This window comes from Tamandua tetradactyla, chromosome 10 (genome assembly GCF_023851605.1).
Source record: "Tamandua tetradactyla isolate mTamTet1 chromosome 10, mTamTet1.pri, whole genome shotgun sequence".
In the NCBI taxonomy this organism is placed as follows: domain Eukaryota; kingdom Metazoa; phylum Chordata; class Mammalia; order Pilosa; family Myrmecophagidae; genus Tamandua; species Tamandua tetradactyla.
The window spans coordinates 6,104,789-6,125,949 of record NC_135336.1 but is presented as its reverse complement, the minus strand read 5'-3'; the positions used below and the strand labels follow the sequence as shown (position 1 = coordinate 6,125,949).

At 40.4% G+C, this 21,161-nt stretch overlaps 1 protein-coding gene across 5 annotated transcripts in view; it reads right to left on the bottom strand.

The window, feature by feature from the left end:
• Positions 1 to 21,161, bottom strand: part of ST6GAL1 (ST6 beta-galactoside alpha-2,6-sialyltransferase 1) — a 152,924-nt gene that overhangs the window by 24,979 nt on the left and 106,784 nt on the right. For 3 of the 5 annotated variants that reach the window (XM_077117846.1, XM_077117847.1, XM_077117849.1), the window contains 3 exons: positions 12,215 to 12,329; positions 7,408 to 8,053; positions 3,254 to 3,351 (listed from right to left, as the gene is read on the bottom strand). In XM_077117846.1, coding sequence (XP_076973961.1) covers positions 3,254 to 3,351; positions 7,408 to 8,002 — 693 coding nt within the window. In that variant the 5' untranslated portion in view covers positions 8,003 to 8,053; positions 12,215 to 12,329. Of the gene's footprint in view, positions 1 to 3,253; positions 3,352 to 7,407; positions 8,054 to 12,214; positions 12,330 to 21,161 lie in introns of those variants that run through there. The other 2 variants (XM_077117850.1, XM_077117851.1) reach the window with 2 other exon arrangements.

Below are 21,161 nucleotides of genomic sequence, written 5' to 3'. Positions count from 1 at the left end.
TGCTCAGTGACAATTTCAAATGTCCTTTGCTCAAACTTCCTCTATTAAAACTTCTTTCCCCCTCTGCCCTCCGACATGGCTTTGCATTCTGTTTGACAGAGAAAAATCGATGCCCTTTCATCCTCCCAATAGAAACTGCCTCCTACCTTCTGACTCCCTCCACTGAGCCTTGGATCAACCCCCAACCCCACCATCGCTTTTTCAGGAATACTTATCTCTTCCTTTCAGTATATTCATTTTCTCCCTATCTTAAATGGTCTCTCCCCATTCCCTTTTTTTGTGGTAAAATAAGCATAATTTAAATTTATCATTTTAACCATTTTTAAGTATACAATTCAGTGGCATTAAATACATTCACAAGGTTGTACAACCATCCTCATGATTTCCACAGCTTTTTCATAATTCCAAACAGCCACTCTGTACCCATTAAGCAATAACTAACCACCCATTCCCCTTCCCTCCCAGTCCCTGTCACCTCTAATGTACTTTCTGTCTCTATGAATTTAATTAATCCAGATGCCACTTGTAAGTGGAATCATGCAATATTTGTGCTTTTGTGTCTGCCTTATTTCACTTAGCTTAATGTTTTCTAGGCTTATCCATGTTGTAGCATGTACCAGAACTTGACCCCTTTTCATGGCTGAATAATGTTCTATTGAATGGATATACCACATTTTGTTTATCCATTATTAATCTGTTGATGGGTATTTGGGTTGCTTCTACCTTTAGGCTATTGTGAATAATGCTGCTATGAACATTGTTGTACAGCATCTGTTTGAGTCCTGCTTTCAATTATTTGGAGTCTACAGCTAGGAGTGGGATCATATGGTAATTCGATGTTTAACTTTTTGAGGAATTGCCAAACTGATTTCCACAGTGACCACACCTTTTTATATTCAGTTGTTTCTAATCTAAAAAATGTAGAGAACACAATGTGGCCCTGGAGCCCTAGCTACTGTTCTCTTTCCTCCCCTTCAGAGCCAGACTCCTAGAAAAAACTATCAACATTTGCATTCATTCTCCCATGATTTCTTCCCTCCCCATGCTCACTTTTCATACACTCCAGTCTGGCTTGTGGCTTCATCACACAAGTCAAACAGCTTTTTCGAAGGTCACCAGTGGTTTCACTAGAGAGCAGATGCTTTCCAGACTTCATCTACATTGCTCTCTAATACTGCTGACTCCCTCCTCCCTTCTCTCTCTGTTTGTTACCTAAATCTTCCTCCTCCTTCTCTTCTCTGCATTCTCTCTCTAGGGCTCTCATGGGCCCCTTGCTTCAACTGCCACAAACATAACAGATACATGAATTCTTTTCTCCAGACTAGACCTATCCACTGAGCTCCAGCTCAATTTGTAGAACTGCCTACTCGGCATCTGAAGCAGACCACATCAGGAACCACATTTATCTCTACATTCCTCATTGACCTTGGCCTTTACCACCCAATACATCTTCAAATACTTCTAAATTTCAACAGCTTCTCACCAGATACTAACACAAGCCAGAAATAGAGCAGTACCCATGGCCCCACTCCCTTCATTCTTACATGCAATCCAAAGTCAAAGCCTGTTGACTCTACCTCCAAAATAACTCCCAAATCCATTCTTTTGTCATATTCACCTTCATTACTACTCTAGTGCAAGCTTCCAGCATTTTTAGCCCAGACTCCTTCAAGAGCCTCCTAACTGTGTTTCTCCATCCACCATGGCCCCTCCAATGAGCTGTCCAGACCAAAGCCTGTAATATTTACAAAATGCAAACATGATCATGCCATAAAGAGGAAAACTCCTTAGCACAGCACTGTGGCTTGGCTCCTATTTACTTTTGGCCTCATCTCTTATCACCCCCTGCCCATTCCCCCATATACACTAATCTCTCTCTAGGTCCTTAAACTCTATTCTTCCTCCACACAAGGCTTTAACTATGCCATTGCCTCTTCTTCTACTCCTGCTCCACTCTAACAGCACAAGCATCAGCTCTTCCAGGAAGCCATTGTGATTAAGTCAAATCTCCCTTTTTTTGGCTCTTCTATCACCCTGAACCTGTTCTCTATTGTAACATTATATTTCTTTTATGATTATTTGATTGTATCTGTAAGCTCCATAATTGCAGGGGTCACATCTGTTTTGCTCACTATTGTGTCCTCCACTCCTAGCTCAGTGTCTGGTACACAGAAATAGTAAGAGTAGCTAACATTGCTACATGCCAGGTACTGTCCTAAGCTCTTTGCACAGATTTTCTCATTTATTCCTCACAACAACCCTGTGAGGAAGGTACTATTATTCTTCTCTCTTTACAGATGAGTAAACCGAGGCATAAGGAACTTAAAAATGATCATTTAGCTAATGGAGGCTGAACTGGGTTTCAATGCCAGATAGACTAATGTACTGACTACAAGATCTACACAATTATGTAGACATTTGTTGAATGAGTGAGTTGTTAATAAACATCTATCTTGGATATTTAGATACAATCTTATACAGAAATAGAGGTTAGGCATTAGATACCTTACAGCTCCTTATCTATTGTGACTGCGAAGTGAAAAGGGAAAGGTGGGAAGCTGGTTCCACCTCTTCTGCTTGATTTTCTAGATTTGCCACGAAGTCTAGCAACCCTGAAGGTCCAGTCTCTTTTCCCTCTATAGGGCAATTCAAATCCTTTCGTATTCCTCACCCCCACCCCAGCCAGACCTGTTTTGAGTGCCTCCCTCACTTCTTGGGCATCTCTGCCCCTGCATTCCTACTTTCTGGAATGCTACCAGGAAGTAGTTCAGAAAACTAATTATCTATGCGAATTCCAAAAGTACTACATTTATTCTAAAGATGGATTAAACATAAACATTATGGTGATAACATACTGTAATACTTTGATAAAATTTTACAGCTTATGAGGCACTCTTACATGTATTGCTTAATTTACCTTTCACAACACTCTTCTGGAACTTCCTCTGAAGTTCTCTGCTCTGTTGCTCCTTATACAACACTCCAGATTTGATCTGGTAGCTATAGAGAACTCTGCTTTCTCTGGACACTGGACATGAATGCTGATTAATACCACAGAGTTTCTTCCATGAATACACCGCCAGGGTGGGTCACTGAATTACTGCCTTTTTCTTCTCCAGTGAGGAACTTGGGACTCAGGAAGGTGAAGAGACCTCACTAAGCTGGCAGCTTTGACATCTCCGAGTAGATACATTCCACTCTAGAGGCTGTACCATGTTTCTCACACTCCATTTCTGCACAGAAGAAATTTTACCTGAGAATTCATGAGGCGAATGGTAGTTTTCGTGCCGACATCTTGTTGGAAGTTGGCTGTGGGTGCTCCATTAAACCTCAGGACTGCATCATGATCGTCTATAAACCACAAGAGAAAAGAGAGGCAATGATTACTACAGTTGTGCAGAAATACAGAAGGACTGGGTGGAGATGGGACAGATGGAAGGAGAGAAGGCAATAGAAGAATGCTTCCCAGCCTTTATCCCATCATGATACATAAGAGGAAATTATAATATTTATATGGTACAATCAGGTAAATCTCACAGACAAAGATGTCCACCTGCCCTGCCAGGCCACTTCATGGGCTAAAAGGGTCCATAGTATGGCAGATCTGAAAGCTGTTCAGAGACCTGTGTGCTAGGCACAGCAGAAGAGTGAATAGGGATAGTACACTGCTCATAGTGGAATCAGTCCTCCAATTACCAAAGGATCAAACCAAACAGTCTCTTCGTATCACCAGTAGGTAGTATTTCTATCCCTGTCTAAAATGAAGATACTACCTGGTCTGGTCTACCCCAGAAGTGCAAAGCACCCCACTGCACTTTGAAATGTGTGTGGTACTCTGCAAATGGCAGGAATTCACTAGAGCATTCAAGACAACCCCCTAAATGTTCTGCTGAGAACCTGAGGCCCAGAGAAGAGTCACAAACTTGGGTCATGGAAGAGATGGGACATCATAGAACTAAACTAAGCCCCAAGTTTTGTGTTTTTCTTTTGGTTTTTTTTTTAAAAAGTAAGCTCGTTGTAAAAAATAATGTCCTAAATCCAGCCAAGATCAAACATACTACCTTAAAAACTCTACTCACTTCCTGAATTCCCTGTCCTTCCACTGTTTAAGAATTTGAAAAACTCCTGAGTAGAGAAGTTTCTCTACTCAACATTGGCGAATCTGATTCGGAAGGGAACTGATAACTTTTAAGGTCCATTCCACCCTGAGTCTCTATAATTCTATGACAGCTCCTTCTAACCTTACTTGATCAAGCAAGTTTGGGGTTCTCCACTGAAATCTGCATGAGATTTGGGGGCAGCCCAATCCTCTGTCATTCTATGTGGTTTGGGGTTGCTCGTAATCCACACAGGTGGGATTGGGGGTAGAAGTGGGCATTTGGCTCAGTACAAGATGTTCTGAAAAGAGGGTGCCCACAGAAATAACGATGAAAGTCTTCCTCTTTATTTCAATTCCAACACAAAAAACCTCAAAATCTAGACATTTCATTCACAAATACAACAGAATCCTATCCTCGAGCCTGGACAAAATTTAGATATAGTCCAAACTTTTATCTGCTTACAGGGCAGACACACTGAACTGCAAATAGGGCTGGAGGTATATCTTTATACAATTCAGAATTGCAACAAATACTGTCAGAATAGTCGTAGGTTTCAAAAGTGAATGGTAGTAGTCACTAGAAATACAGATCTATCAGAAACTTCACTTAGTGAAAAGAAAAAACTTTCCCATTTTTCAGGTGAAAAAATTATTGGTGAGGGTACCAAAAGAGAGGACAAACTCAAATGGAATAATCAAGGATAGTTTTAATAAGGGGACTATTTACAAAGGTGTGGACAGAACTTGAGGAAATTATAAGGAATTATAAGGAATAGTATACTATCCCAGGGTTGGCTAGAACAGGGAGCCACTATTGCCCCTAGCCTAATTTGGCAAAAATGAAGAGACCCAGAGCTGAGGAAGGCCTACTGGTCAGAAGTTGTGGCCTTTAGGGAAGAAACACAGATATTGCCAATGTACAATTGGTAAGAAGGGGTTAGTGGAATCAATACCCCAACCTTTCTCTCCTCCTTTGCTCTCACCTCATAGACCTGAAAGGTAAAGGTAGGGAGCAGGAACTAGAGACAGGGGGTGCTGATTGAGAGGTGCTGAGACCTTCAATAAACAGAAAGAGCTAACCTGTGGTTTTCTACAAGGAGAGACCAGGGAAAGATACCCTAGTCTCACTCTTCCTACCCCCATCCCCACCCCCCGTTTCATGCCAGTATATTTACCAGCCAGTCCCAAATAAAAGCTAGATGTCATGGATGCCCAGTCTATACAATCCAAAACTTTCAACTTCCCAGGGCAAAGGGCCAGCTGGAAAAGGTAGAGAGAAGATTCGGAAAGGCAAATGGAAAACACCAGCAAAGAAGAATAAGGAAAGATCCTTGGTGTCAACCGTAAGAAAGAAGAATTTCTTTTGCTCAGTCAACAAGTATTTATTGAGGACCCACATTGGACCAGGCAGAGTTCTCAATGCCACCTGTGGGGACAAGGGTTGTTAGCAAGAAAAGACAAGGTTCTTGCTCTCAGAGGTCTTACATTCTACTGCAAGGAGAGAGACAATAAATAAGTAAATTAACACCTAGATAAGATAATTAGAGATTATGATAAGTACTATGATGCAAATGGAGGGCAGTCATAGTTGCTTAGTTATCTGCCCAAAAACCTTATTAGCAACACTATTTGTAAGAGTCAACAATTGACACCATCTGATACATTCGATAGTTGGGCAGAGCTTGACAAATTCTGGACATCACGGGAAGTGCATGGGCCTGACATGCTCCTAGCACTCTGATGGCCTTCAACAAATGTTTGTCTCCCATCCCTTCCCCCTTTTTGATTCTGAGCTCACTTCATTTGCATTGTTGATGAATTCATGAACGAATCAAACAAATGACTGAGTGCCTTCAAATATGTGTTAAACTAAATGCCCAAAGGATATTCCTGATAAAAGGCAGAACATGTGAAGCCCAACATGCAATTTTTATTATAGCCCACGATCAAAGTCCTTCCATGGAAATACATTACTTGTAATTATAACGAAAGCCTATAGAAAAAAGATTATTTTAATTAATGTTCTCATTAAGCTTTTTATGGAGTGCATAAAAGTAAAGCTGTGGTTCTAGTCAGAGAGATCAGGATCTGCCTCAAAGGTCAACACTGCCCCCCAAGCAGACCATGGCAACTTAACATTACGGAGCAAAAATGGGAGAGGGAGAAATAAACGCAGAGCTATTATGGATGAACAAAACAAATCTCACTTAGTTTATAGAAAACTAAGTCTAAGAGAAACGAAGCAGACAAAAGCAAAAGTCATGTAGGTACTGGTCATCTTGGCAGTTTTTACTAGTAAGTGCTGCCTATTTGGGAAAGTAGAAAATATTATTTCACCACTGCTTTCTGCTCTAGAAAATCCAACTTGCATTCAATTTTCTTCTTTGGAGAGCCTGTGCTTGGTTTCAGACCATTTTTCCTGGCAGTCACATGAAAGAGAAAAAAGGAGGCACATGACATCACCTGCTCCAGTACCTTCCAGAGCCTGGCAGAAGAGAAAGCTTCCTGTGCTTTGTTTTCTTTAGCCTGATTCATTTCACAATAATGGAAACTACATTCTCTCAAAATAAGGCAAATAAAGAGCCTTAAGCAAATCCATAGCTCTCTGTTTTACACACTAGAAATGTATGCAATATGAACAGACCTTCTATTTCTCTTAACTATACAGGGTTTCAAGAGAAACAAATTCTTATCAGTGTTTCTTAACCTTTGTGGGGGGTCACAGACCCCTCTGAGAATCAGTTGAAAGCTATGGACTCTGGAAAAATAAACAGGCAAATTCACATATATACATACAATTATACACCCAAATTCGCAGACATTTTTGCATATAATTTATATCCTGAAGTTCATCTATGACCTCCAAGTTAAGAATTTTAATTAATTTAATTAAATTTAATCATTTTAATTAATTATTTTCTAAGAGAAAACCTGAAAATTACAGTCAGTTGAGGCCAAGAGATGCTTATTCCTTAATTAATCAGATAAAATGATAAAATTTCAGTAACTAAAGATGAAATAGAGAACCATGATTTCATTATTTTGAAAAGCCAATTGTAGTTTTATGTTTATTGATAACAATGGAACTTTCTTTTTCAAATGAACTCTTCTGTGGAACACCAATACTTAAAATAAATAAAACAAAGCTTTCTGATTGATAAAGATGTCAAGGGTCGAGAACCCCATATTTTCAGCTATTCCTGTGCCTTCTCTATTGGTAGAGAATTGGGACCCTTGTATCTAGTTCTCATCAGTATGCCCAATGAGCACTGGTGTTCAGATAACAACCTTCATATCCTAGAACCTACCTATTTCTCGGCCAAGTTGGGAGGACTTCAGGGATCCCGCCGATGAGACAACAGCACACCTGCTCCATGGCCCAGCCTTGGTCCTGATGTTCTCCCTGGGCAGGTAACCCTCCCATTCAGAGGTATTGAAGGGAAAATCGGTGGACTCTACCATGGACACATTCACATGATCCCGGAGGTGGCAGTACAGGGCTTCAGCAGTGAACTTGACACCTGGCCCTGGCCCCTTATAGGAAACTTTGTACTTGTTCATGCTCAAGTAATTCTTCCAGATCTTCTGCAGCCTGGGGATGAGGTTTTTGGAAGAGCTGTCCTTGTTCCACACCTGGTAAGAGGGTTCCAGCTTGGCCTTGACTGAGCCCCTAGGACTATTAAGAGCCTGGCTGCCTCTGGGGGGGTCCTGGATGCTGCTTGAGGACCAAGACCCCATGGTCACTTTCTCCAGACTCCTCAACACCTGGAATTCCTTAGTATCTAATTTAAGGGAATCATAGAGACTCCCTTTCTTCAATTCCTTCCACACGCAGATGACCCCAAACAGGAAAAAGGCCAGGATGCAATAGCTGAGTATTTTCTTTAGATTGATGTGAAGCATAATGAAAGGTGTGTTCAGGGAAGCCACTCTGTTCTCAGCAGGAAAACAAGCCTAAAAAAGGGGGGGGAGGGTCAAGAAAAATGATATAAAGAAAATCCAAAAGTGGTAATTGGCATGAAGTGGGGTGATTAGCTGAACAACAAATTTAGAGTGAGGAGACCTGAATTCTAGGTGGTTTACTAAGGAACTACCTTAAGCAACTCTCAAAAATTCAGCCTCAGTTTGGTTCTTAAATGTAGACAGCAGTCCTTTTGACACTTCCTTCTCCTACTCTGAGCCATGAACATTTGCTGTATCCTTTCATCATTCCTTTTTATACTCAGAATCTTAGTTTTATGCTGTCTTGGTCTAGCACCCTGACTGCACTAGATGCTTAAGATCAGAAATTGCATCTTACATATTGTTCAGTTCCCAGGGTCTGGCACTGTCTGTTAACTGAACGCATGCATGCTTGAAAAATCAAGATGAAAAGGAAAGGCAGGCTGATTGATCTACCTCACCAGAAACTGACCTCCCTAAAATCCAATATCCTTTGAAAATAGCCCCAAAGTGATCTCTCACCACAGATGATGCCATAGATTTATGATGCATCTCTTTAAAGGCTGTGATGTTAGAATCCTGCAGTAGAGAAAGACCTAGGCTTACCTAAAAAATACTCCAGTTTATGTAGTGTTCTGCAACAGAATGACCAAGGGACAGGAAGCTGCCCACCTTATGGCAAAGGATGGCAAATTTTGTCAAGAGAGGAGACATGTGACCAATTAAGGAGATGAAAACAAAAACTCATTTGAACAAACTGTAAGTTCCTTCATTTAATTTCACCATAAACAAGATCACCATGATGCACAACTCCAAGGATGACGATGCATATCATAGTTGAATATAAAGGGCATCTTCTGAGCTGTTCAGAGGGGCCCTGATCATACTATCTATGAAAGTACATAATCTCCATTTCATAGATTAGCAACCTGAGGCTCTGAGAGGTTAAGGAAGTACTCATGACCATAGTGCTGAGTAAATGGCTGCCTTGGGGTTCAAATCTAAGCGAATAGAGTCCATAAGCCAAGTCCTTCCCATTACATCTCATGCAGAACTATTGAAAGTTCCAGAAAACAGATTTCACTGAGCAAATAAAACCTGAATCATTCCCCTTTATACCTGGGTAAAGACCTACTCTGTTTTCTCAAAATCTATTGCATAACTGGATGAAAGATAGAAGCACTTTGAACTCAAACAATATCTTTTTTTTCACCTTTGTAAAACATTAAGTTCTTTCCTAAATCACTGGGTTTCTTTATCATAACAGTCAAAACAATTGCCCCTGGGGTTCTGCTAACACACAAAGGGTCTGCAGCCCCTTCTCAGGGAGCCCACTCCAAGAATATCAGGGATAGGTGGTAAGAGTACTGGAGTAGGCATTCACGAAACCTGAGCCCTCACTCCCATTCTTGGTGGCCTTGGACAAGTTTCTAAGTTTCTGTAGACTAAGAATTTCTGCCCTATCTTACTCATGGAGTATTGGGGAGGACCAAATAAGAGGATGATGTTAATGGGTAAATGTAAAGGCACAAAAGGTACTCCTGAGAGCAGCACCTCAGCACAAAGACCATGTGGAGGTGACATAAGACAAGAAAGATGGAAGAGTGGAGCATGGCCTCCACTCATCAGGTTGAGCTTCAGGGTCTTCATCTGGGACACTTTAACTGATTTCCACACAGTTTCGAAATCCACTGGAAGTACCAATCAAAGCCACTTCCCACCACCTCAGACCTTAGGAACCCAGTGACTCTGATAATTATGGGCTCCTACCTTCTGAAAGTTCAGAAAGAAATGTACACAGAGAGAGAAGAAGAGATCATGAAATGGGAGGGGCTGGGAATCAAATTTCCTCAGACACGTAACACAGTTAGTTATAGGGACCTATTGCAACTGGTCAAGAACTGGAGAAAAAGGGAAAGTAGCATTTAAAGAGGGCCTACATGTGCTTGTGGAACTATACACCCTAGTATATAGTTTCAATCTATTTCTGTGGGTATGAACCCAGTGTAAGTAGGACCTTTTGATTAGGTTACTTCAGTTAAGTTATGGCCCAATTCAATCAGGATGGATCTTAATGCTATTACTGGAGTCCTTTATAAGCAGAATGGAACTCAGACACAAAGAGAGAGAAAGCCACAGAGGGAGAAGCTAAAAGTTGAACATCACTGGAACCCAGAAGAAAAAGAAGCCAGGAGGGGCTGCTATGTGCATTGGCCTGTAACAGAGGAGCCTAGCACCAAGGATCACTGGCAGCCACTCCCGGAACACTTGGCTTTGGGAAGAAAGCATCATCTTGATGCCTTGATTTGGACTTCTTTTAGCCTCAAAATCAGAAGCTAATGCATTCCCATTGTTTGAGCCAACTCATTGCATGGCGTTTGCTTGAGCAGCCTAGGAAATTAAACAGTGCTATACTTTATTTGCAATACCTAATTTAATCTTTGCTATAACACTACGGGATAGATATTTTAAAACCTCACTTTAGAAAATGAAACTGAGGCTCAGCAAATTTGTAGACTTCACCAAGTCAACGGCTTATCAGTGCTAATACCAGGATTGCAACTCAGGACAGTCTGATTCTAAAGTTTACGATCTTTCCACTATAGAACAGACATCTGTAATAGGGACAGTAAATGTTGACCAAAGAGGGTTCAAGAACCAAGGGCTCTACAAGGGACAACCCAATCTGTGAGACAACTGCAAGAAAGTCTTCCTCACCATCAGTTTTGCACTAACCATTACATATGGGCATTGTTTTGGCCACTCGTGAGGCCCTTTCATATGTATTAGACATTATGAGGCTCAGTATAAGCCTGTGACACAGGAAGAGCAAATTTTAATAGCTCCATTGATAGCTGAAGAAACTGAGGTTCTGAAAATACAAGTAATTTTCAAAGTTGCATGACTTGGAAATGGCAGCATTAGGGTCCGACTTTCATATGTATGAGTGAAAGGAGAATGGGGGGGAGGGGAGCCTGGACTCACTTTCTCTTTTGCTGAAGCTCAAGAGGGCTAGTGTTTGGCAAACTCATACAAGCTTCCTGCCAGCAGCTACTCTGCAAGGTTGGACTTTCCACAAAAGAAGACTTCTGCCAAACAACCAGGCAAAATGATACTTCTGCAACCCTCAGAGAGCTTCAGCCTTCCCAGCCTGTGCCCCATTACCGCCTCAGAGCACTCATCTGAAACTTCCCATCAGGATTTACATGAGACCCTTGATATCATCCCTTGCTGAGGCTCCAAGTCTGCCATCTAGCAGGAGTTTCTAATCAGAGGCACTCAGAACTTCAAGATACCTTCTCATCTCTTAAGTTGTTTCAATGAGACAGATCAAAGAAGATTCACCTAAATAGCCCTACTGAGGGAAAGGAAGAGCAAACTTTCTCCACAAATTCTCTGGTAAAACACTGAATTTTCCAGTCACCCCAGATTGATTTCTTAAGACCTCTACTGAGGTATTCTCCCCTCTTGTCCATTTCCCATCACCTCAGACAGCATTACCCTTTCTGCTTCTGGCAACCAGTGGAGGTCGCCTCCTAGACTTCAGCACTATCCCTGCTCCTCAGAGATGCAAGTGATTTGTGATGCTTGCTTTTTATGCCTGACTCCTCTGATAGAGGTGAACTGCTCCTGGCATCATTTCTGAACCCCCAGGATCCCTGCACAGTGCCTGGAACAGGGTGGGTGCTTAGTAGATGTTTACTGAACAAATGTGACTATATCAATGAATCCTTACAACTCCCCTGAGACTTCCTGAACAGGAATAGAATAACAGCCCGCATTATCACCTACAGAGACTAAACCCAACACTGATTCAACAGCAAGAAAATCTCAGCCAAAGTAAGGATCCTCCCCTGAGTGCTGCACACTCGGTCCCAAATGCAGCGCTTGGCATATAGTGGGTGCTCAAAACAGGCTGACTGAATTACAGAAAAACTTCAGATCTTTTATATATAGCTTATAGAAATGGACAATTGACCTTTCCGCTCCTCAGTGTTTCAGAGGCTAAAGAGGACTGAAAATAATAATAATATAATAATAATGGTACATGAAGCAAACAGCAAAGCTATAGCCAGACATTGAGAACCTGTGTCACCTTGCTCCACTACACCATCTCTTATAGGAGTGGAGCCCTTTGATCCTCCATAGCCCATGCCTCTGGGTCCTCCTTACCTGCTGCTGGTACCTGCAGGCCCTCCAGGTCCTCAGAAACTGCTGCTATTCTCCATGGGAGGGATAATGAGTCTGAAGGCTAAAGCTCATTTTCCTTAATGCAATCAAAAACCATCTGCAAATGGGGGAAATAAAAGGGTTAAACATTAACAAGATGAACAGGGACACATTTCTGCTGGTTGCTAGCATTGGCCCTAGCCTGGGTTATGGCTCAATCCCAGGAAGCCTGGAGAAAAAGAAACAGACAAGAGCTTCTTTTACAGGTGCTGTGTCATGGATCCTTGAACAGCACCGGGAGCCTAGAAATAGACCAATGCTGTGTAAGAAAGTTAAAAAGCAGGCACTATGGCCCAATCTGGGAAGAAATGGTAATCTAATCAACGGTCTTGGGATAATTAAATAAGAGAGCAAATTGGGGCTGAAGTTAGGTCCATCCCAAAATAAGACAGATTTTCAAAAGAATTATTTATTTTCAAAGAATATTTAATGACATATGAATGTCCAATCAATATAACATTAACTGAAAACAAAATAGGGTGCAAAAGTTCATCACATACTACCCACATTCAGAAAAAAATACATTTTAAAAAATGTACATGGGAGAGAAAAAACTAGGGGAAAATTATACTTTGGACAGTGGAGTCATGGGTGTTTTCAATTTTTGGTATATTCCAAAGAATATTCTAGACTTTGAGAAAATATAAAAATAAATTTTAGAATGCTAAATATAGAATTCTGCATTTGTCGTGTCTTTCTTCTGTTTGATACACTGTAGAAAAAATAAAGGGAAAGACTAATAAATTCAGTTGTATGAAAATTCCAACTTCATATAATGAAAAATACTGCAACTATAATAAAAAGGAAAACAAAAGTCAAGGTAAGATGAAGGGTTAATAGAGTAAAAGCTGAAATAAACAGGCAATCAACATGAACAGATAAATCAAAGATAGAAAACACAATTAGCAAGCATATGAAATTAGGATTAACCTTGAGGGAAACCCAAAATGAGCAAATGGAATACTAAGACACTAGTTTATAGGATTTACATTAGCCAGTAGTTTTCAAAATGATAATACTCCTGGTGGCACAGATTGTGATGAAACTGGAATATATTCAAGAGAGCAGTATAAATTAATTTAATCTTTTTAGAAAGTAAAGTAATTGGGTCATAGATTTAAGAGCTCATAACTAATAACCAAGTCACTGTATTACTAGAAAAAAATACTGACTAATTAATTCAAAGGCAGAAAAAGATTATTTACTTCATTTCCTTAAATGAAAAACAATTCTCTACTTTACATGGTTGTGGTAAAGATTGAAAGGGGATTAATGAGATAAAGAATATGAATTTTATAAAATAATACATATGTGTAAAAGAAAAGTTTATAATTTCAAAATAATTTTATTGATGAAACGCTGTTAACAACTAAGCTTCCAGCAATAGGAAAATAAACTATGGTGCATTCACTTGATAGAATATTTATATATATATAATTGCACATGAATTTATGTAGCAATAGAAAGGAAAATGTTTAGAATATTATAATGATAAAAACAAAGAAGAAAATGTTCTCTGTGTACACATAACTGTGACTAAAAGTTATACGTGTCCAAGTACCTAGAAAAAATTATACATGGTTCAGATCTGGAAATGGGTGATGAGCAAACTGATAAGATCATTCTTGCCTTTCAGTTTGTCTTCCTTTATTAATCTTATTGTGTTAGTTTAGCAATTAAGGCAAAACTAGTTTAGTAATTAAGGCAAAAAAAAAAAAAACCTGGTAAGGGACCAAACTGAAAATGCACTTGAACTTTGTGTATCAGTTGATATACAATATTAGGCTAGCATTAACAAAACCAAGAGGAAGCTATAGTGGCCATAAACTGGCTTTGCCCCATGAGCCAGGAGGAAATCCTGCATGGGAGGTCTAGAGACCAGATGGAGAGAACCCTAGTTTCTCATGACCAGCAGGCAGCCAACCAGGCAGGACAAAAATGAGAGGAGCTGTCAGTGCTGTTAGCCTCTACCTCCTGTTAGTGCCTAGATGAGGGACTGGCACATACTGACCATTCAATTACTATTCTTGAATGAATGAATGGTGGGAGGGTTGTCAGCTCTACGAATTCTATACTTCAGGCATCATTGGGAAAGATAGTTGATGAAAAGGGCTTTCTTAGAGGATTTCCGGGCCAAGATGGTGGCTTAACAATGTGTGCATTTTAGTCCATCCTCCAGAACAACTACTAAATAACCAGAAAGAATATAGAACAGCTCCTGGGGCCACGTCAGTGATCAGACACACAGGGTACCCCAATCTGGACCAGCTAGACCAGCTGCAAGCATCCCCAGAACCGTGAGCTCCCCAAGCTGTGGCGGCTGGTGCCCCTCCCCCATAGGCTGCTTCTCAGAGGGGAAAGGAAAGAGACTTTACCAGCAGCAGGGACTGAGCCCAATCAAATGCCAATTGTGGAACTAATTAACAAGTTCTGACTACTAAAAATAGGCTCCCAGCTCAGGTGAACCTGGTCAAAGCAGAGGTTGCTCATTTTTGCCCCAGTGCCAAGGGGGCAGGGTGGCTGGAAAAAGAAAAAAAGAAAGAAACAGAGGTTTTTGTGGCTGTGTATCTACAGAGGCTTGACTGCCTTTGGATACAGCAGCAGGGCTTCTCAGGCTGCAACTGCCCCAGGCATAGGCAGAAACAAGCTCATTTGAGGGCTTGTCTGGACCCTATGCAGGGGAGGGGTGAAGCCCAACTTAGGTGGAATCCCTCCCTCAAGGAATTCAGACACCAGGGCTTGGTAATTTGAAGCCATTAAAACCAGCCTACAACCTCTCTTCCATCTTCACCACGTCCCCAGCAGGGAGAGTCTGCCAAAGTTAAAGGTGCTGTATCATCTTATGCTGGTGGGACCTGCAGGCAGACAAGTGCCACATACTGGGCAGGATAAGAAAAACAGAGTCCAGAGACTTCACAGGAAAGTCTTTCAACCTGCTGGTCTCACCCTCCGGGAAAACCGACACAGGTGATTCTTTCCTACTAATAGGACGCCAGTTTGGTCTGGGAAAATCCAGCTGTGGTCTATAATACCTATGTAGAACCTCCTAAGGGGGTGGGAGGAGGTACCATACAAGCAGGGCAAGAAACAAGAAAACAAGAACCGAAAAATTCTCCTCTGTCAAACAAACATCAGCCAAAGGTTCAGAAAAAGCTGAACAGAATGTCAAAGAAAAGATAGACAACAAATTCATCCCGCGAGAAAACCCTAGGTAAAAGAAGTGCAAGCAATCTCCAGAATAAACTAATTAAGGTAATTAAATGCCTAGATGCCAGCAAAAAATAATAAATCACACCAGGAAAATTGAAGATATGGCCCAGTCAAAGGAACAAACCAACAATTCAAATGAGATACAAGAGCTGAAACAATTAATTCAGAATATACGAACAGACATGGAAAACCTCATCAAAAAACAAATCAATGAATTGAGGGAGGATATAAAGAAGGCAAGGAATGAACAAAAAGAAGAAATCAAAGTCTGAAAAAACAAATCACAGAACTTATGGGAATGAAAGTCATGGTAGAAGAGATGAAAAAAACAATGAAAACCTACAATGGTAGATTTCAAGAGGCAGAACATAAGGTTAGTGAACTGGAGGACAGAACATCTGAAATCTGACAAGAAAAAGAAAATATAGGGAAATAATGGAAAAATATGAGCAGGGACTCAGGGAATTGAGTGACAGTATGAAGCCCACGAATATACATGTTGTGGGTGTCCCAGAAGGGGAAGAGAAGGGAAAAGGAGGAGAAAAACTAATGGAGGAAATTATCACTGAAAATTTCCCAACTCTTACGAAAGACTTAAAATTACAGATCCAAGAAGTGCAGCATGCTCCAAAGAGAATAGATCCAAATAGATGTACTCCAAGACACTAATCAGAATGTCAGAGGTCAAAGAGAAAGAGAGAATCTTGAAAGCAGCAAGAGAAAATCAATCCATCACATACAAGGGAAGGCCAATAAGACTATGCATAGATTTCTTAGCAGAATTCATGGAGGAAAGAAGACAGTGGGAAGACATATTTAAATTATTAAAAGAGAAAAACTGCCAACCAAGAATTCTATATCCAGCAAAATTGTCCTTCAAAAAATGAGGGAGAAATTAAAACATTTTCAGACAAAAAATCACTGCAAGAATTTGTGACCAAGAGACCAACTCTGCAAGAAATACTAAAGGGAGCACTAGGAGAGATATGAAAAGACAGAAGAGAGAGGTGTGGAGAAGAGTGTAGAAAGGAAGACTATGAGAAGGATAATTAGATATGACATATAAAATCCAAAAGGCAAAATGGTAGAAGAAAGTACTACCCATGCAGTAATAACACTAAATGTCAATGGATTAAACTCCCCAATCAAAAGACATAGACTGGCAGAATGGATTAAAAAACAGGACCTATCTATATGCTGTCTCTACTCAAAGGACATGAGGGCAAGGACACAAACGGACATTGCACTCCAATGTTTATAGCAACATTATTAACAATTAACAAGAAATGGAAACAACCAAAATGTCCATCAACAGACAGGTGGCTAAACAAACTGTGGCATATACATACAATGGAATATTATGCAGCTGTAAGACAGAATAAAGTTATGAAGTATGTAACAACATGGATGGACCTTAAGGACATTATGCTGAGTGAGATTAACCAAAAACAAAAGGACAAATACTGATATGAACTGATATTAATTAATAAACTTGGAATATTTTGTTGGTAACAGGAGACCATCAGGAGATAGAAACAGGTAAGATATTGGGTAACTGGAGCTGAAGGGATACAGATTGTGCAACAGGACTGAATATAAAAATTTAGATATGGACAGCACAATACTACCTAACTGTAATACAATTATGTTAAAACACTGAATGAAGCTGAATGTGAGACTGATAGAGGGAGAGAGGGCTAGGGGCATAAATGAAATCACAAAGAAAGATAGACGATAAAGATTGAGATGGTATAATCTAGGAATGCCTAGAGTGTGCAATGATAGTGACTAAATGTACAAATTTAAAAAATGTTTTTGCATGAGGAAGAACAAAGGAATGTCATTACTGCAGGGTGCTGAAAATAGATGGTAATTAATATTTTAAAATTTCAACTTATGTGTGAGACTAAAGCAAAAACTGTTTATTTGGTACAAAATTTATATTTTGACTAGTGCATTTCCTAATATAATTTATGTAGATAGTTGGTTGAACAACACAAGTACACAGAACCTTGGGTACAACATGAGATTATGTTGGTTTGTCCAGAGTGATGCCCCGATGAATACCAGAGTGATTTGATGAGTGAGTGGAAAAGAATTTGCAAAGTCCCCTTCAGGGAATGGTGAGAACAGGGAAAAATTCAATCTCCCCAAGTTGAATCCTTGATATTCTCACAAGCAGTGTAGACAACCAAAGCTATAGGCTGAGCCCCCAGTCTTGGGCTTTGTTCATATGAAACTTAATCCCACAAAGGATAGGTCAAGCCTACTTAAAATTAGGCCTAAGAGTCACCTGCAAGAGAACCTCTTTTGTTGCTCAGATATGGCCTTTTTCTCCAACCAATACAACAAGCAAACTCACCGCCCTCCCCCTGTCTACATGGGGCATGACTCCCAGGGGTGTGGACCTTCCTGGTAATGTGGGACAGAAATCCTAGAATGAGCTGAGATTCAGCATCAAGGGATTGAGAAAAACTCTAGAATGAGCTGGGACCCACCATCTAGGGATTGAGAAAACCTTCTCGACCAAAAGGGGGAAGAGTGAAATGAGACAAAGTGTCAATGACTGAGAGATTCCAAACAGAGTTGAGAGGTTATCCGGGAGGTTATTCTTATGCATTAAGTAGATATCATCTTGTTATCCAAGATGTAATGGAGAGGCTGGAGGGAACTGCCTGAAAATGTAGAGCTGTGTTCTAGTAGCCATGTTTCTTGATGATGATTGTATAATGATATAGCTTTCACAATGTGACTGTGTGATTGTGAAAACCTTGTGTCTGATGCTCCTTTTATCTACTTGTCAACAAATGAGTAGAACATATGGAATAAAAATAAATAATAGGGAAACAAATGTTCAAATAAATTTAGTTTGAAATGCTAGTGATCAATGAAAAGGATGGGTAAGGGGTATAGTATGTATTTTTTTTCTCTGTTTTCATTTTATTTCTTTTTCTGAATTGATGCAAATGCTCTAAGAAATTATCATGAAGATGACTACGCAACTACTTGATGATATTGTGAATTACTGATTATATATGTAGAATGGAATGATTGTATATTAAGAATGTTTGTGTTTCTTTGTTGTAATTTTTTAATGTAAAAATTAATAAAAAAAAATTTTTTTTTTTAAAAGAGCTTTTCTAGCACCCTCGCAGTGAGCACTGTAGGTAGTTACCTGACCCTTGGATGCCATCTCTAGCATGTCAATGCTGCTTCACTGCCATCCCCAGAGCATGAGCTGCTGCAGCATAAGACTTTTGGGTATAGCCCAGTGACATCAGGACACTGCAGCAAGCCCAGTCTCCCCCTCTTCCTTCTGCATGTCAACTCCATCTGCTCTGAATGACCTGCCCTCCAAGAAGATAAATATCTGCTCTCCACTCTTGATTTGTACAAGAGAACAAAGTAGAGAGCAAGAAATGGTACACTATCGATCTAGATCTCTGGAAGGTAATGAGGGCCATTCAAAAATAGTCACTATTACTGATGAGGTAGCAGCAGTGGTGACCTTCAACTAGTTGCAGAAGTGACAACAGTATCCCCCATTCTCTGCCTGAGAAGAAACTTCAGGCAAGCATGCCAGTGATAGCTACCATTTGTTTAGTATTAGCTATGTGCTAAGCCCTTACAATAATTTAGTGATTAAGAGAGCTCTGAAATCAGAGTGTTCTGGGCAAGAATCCAAACTGTCTCTCACTAGTTCCATGATTTGGGCAAGTTACTTAACCCCCTATGGCTCAGCTTCTTTACCCATAAAATGGGAATAACAGAGATCATGTTTCACAGGGTTATTTAAAGAATCCAATAAAATAATACACCGAAAAGGATGGCAATAGCACCCATGACAAGTATTATGTGCATCACTTCTTTCTCTCCTCACCATCCCCTACTCTGTGGATACTATTAATAACTCCATTTTGCAAATGAGGAAACTGTGTCTTGGGATACGTAAGCAATTGCTCAGAGTAATTCAAGTGACACTCCAAATGCCCCATGTTCTTTCGTGCTTTTGTAGCTTTGTACTTAAGGTTCCTTCTGTATGGAATGTCCTTTCCGATGTTCCATGAGGGGCCCCACACACTCAGCCTCCAACACCAGCTCCAATGCCCCTGACTTTGAGATGATCGATGTGAGTCTGCTGAACCTGTTTTGGCCCTCATTAAAATACTTGATATTTATGTTCACAGGTCTGTCCTAACCAGAATGAGAGTTCCTTCAAGACTTTCTCTGGTTCCCAACATTCAGCCCGGCCCTGGTCCCTATCCAGGAAGTGCTCAATCATGTTCATTAAACTAACTTGGACACCACTTCTCAACCTCCCCAGGACTTCAATTGCTAGAATCAATCCTACCCATTCACTCACCCAACATCTTCAACTGCTACAATCCCCTTTGCAGCACCAGCTTTGCAGCTGTGCATTTGTCTCTTTGTACCACAAGGTCAGGAAATTCACCACCTCCCCAGGTAGCACATGGCTGTATGAGCAACTAAGTCTCTTAGCAGGGTCTTAAAATGAATTTAAATCAACTTCCTCATAAAAATAGATTCAGTGGTTTAAGTATAGCTCTCTGGATCCAAGTTGACTCAAATTGAGAACATTTAACACTTGCTGAGCACATGCTACCTGACAGTGACAGTGCTAAGAACTTAACCTGCAACAACTCATTTCCTCCTCACAGCAACCTTTGCAGGTTACACTACCACTACCCCGCCTTATTGCGATCTCATCTTCTCCTCCACCCGGTACACTCCTCTTCATTCTTTGAATATTTTAGCTGCTGGCTCACTGTGTTTCCTTGTCATAAGAAAAACTTATGCACTTTGTCGTAACTTCTGCTGATATTAAAATCTACATAGGGTCATTCTAGTACCCTGATTTGCTCTCCTCTATGCCAATGATTGTGGGCTCAGCCACTCACATTGGTCCCATCTCTGATCTTTTTAATTTCCAAAAATTATACTCCCTCTATAATCTTAATTTCAAGTATCGCCTCTCGGGTCACCACTCTATCTTTGCAGCTTGCTTCAATTAGTACCCAATTTCAATAAACTTCTATGGTTCATTCTATCAGTTTCCACTGTTTCTCACTTCCCTTTCTGTCCAGCTTAAATTCCATGGTCAGTCATTAAAGTGAGTCTCTTGGCCCCTCTCATTTCATCACACATGGTTGATTAAACCTCAACCCTGGTGAAATTCAACTCTCTTCTCACCCCACCCTGCAACTATGCAGATGAACATGACTAAGGAAAAAAACATACAATCACATGCAGTGATCTCCTATCAAATTCATGATCATTAACTGAAAACAGGTCCTTAATGTTTCCCAGCAATTATATCATCTTTCCCAAGTCTATTTTTACCTTCCACATGCCTATATATTTCTTACTTCCTTTTCTCTTGAAAACTATCCCCATCCTTACTTTACACTAATGAACCTGCTACTTATTCATAGAGAAAAAAGAAGCCACCAGAATAGAACTTCCTTAAGACCCCCTACACAAATATCCATCTTATCTGTATTTATGCACATAAATTCCCCTGTTACTATAGATGAACTGACTGTGCCCAACACTTTCAATGTCTAACACTTATCCACAAGATACCACATCCTTTTGTCTATTTAAGTACATTGTTCCAGAAACTCTCCCTCCTTTCCTTTTGCATAACAGTGTACCCCTC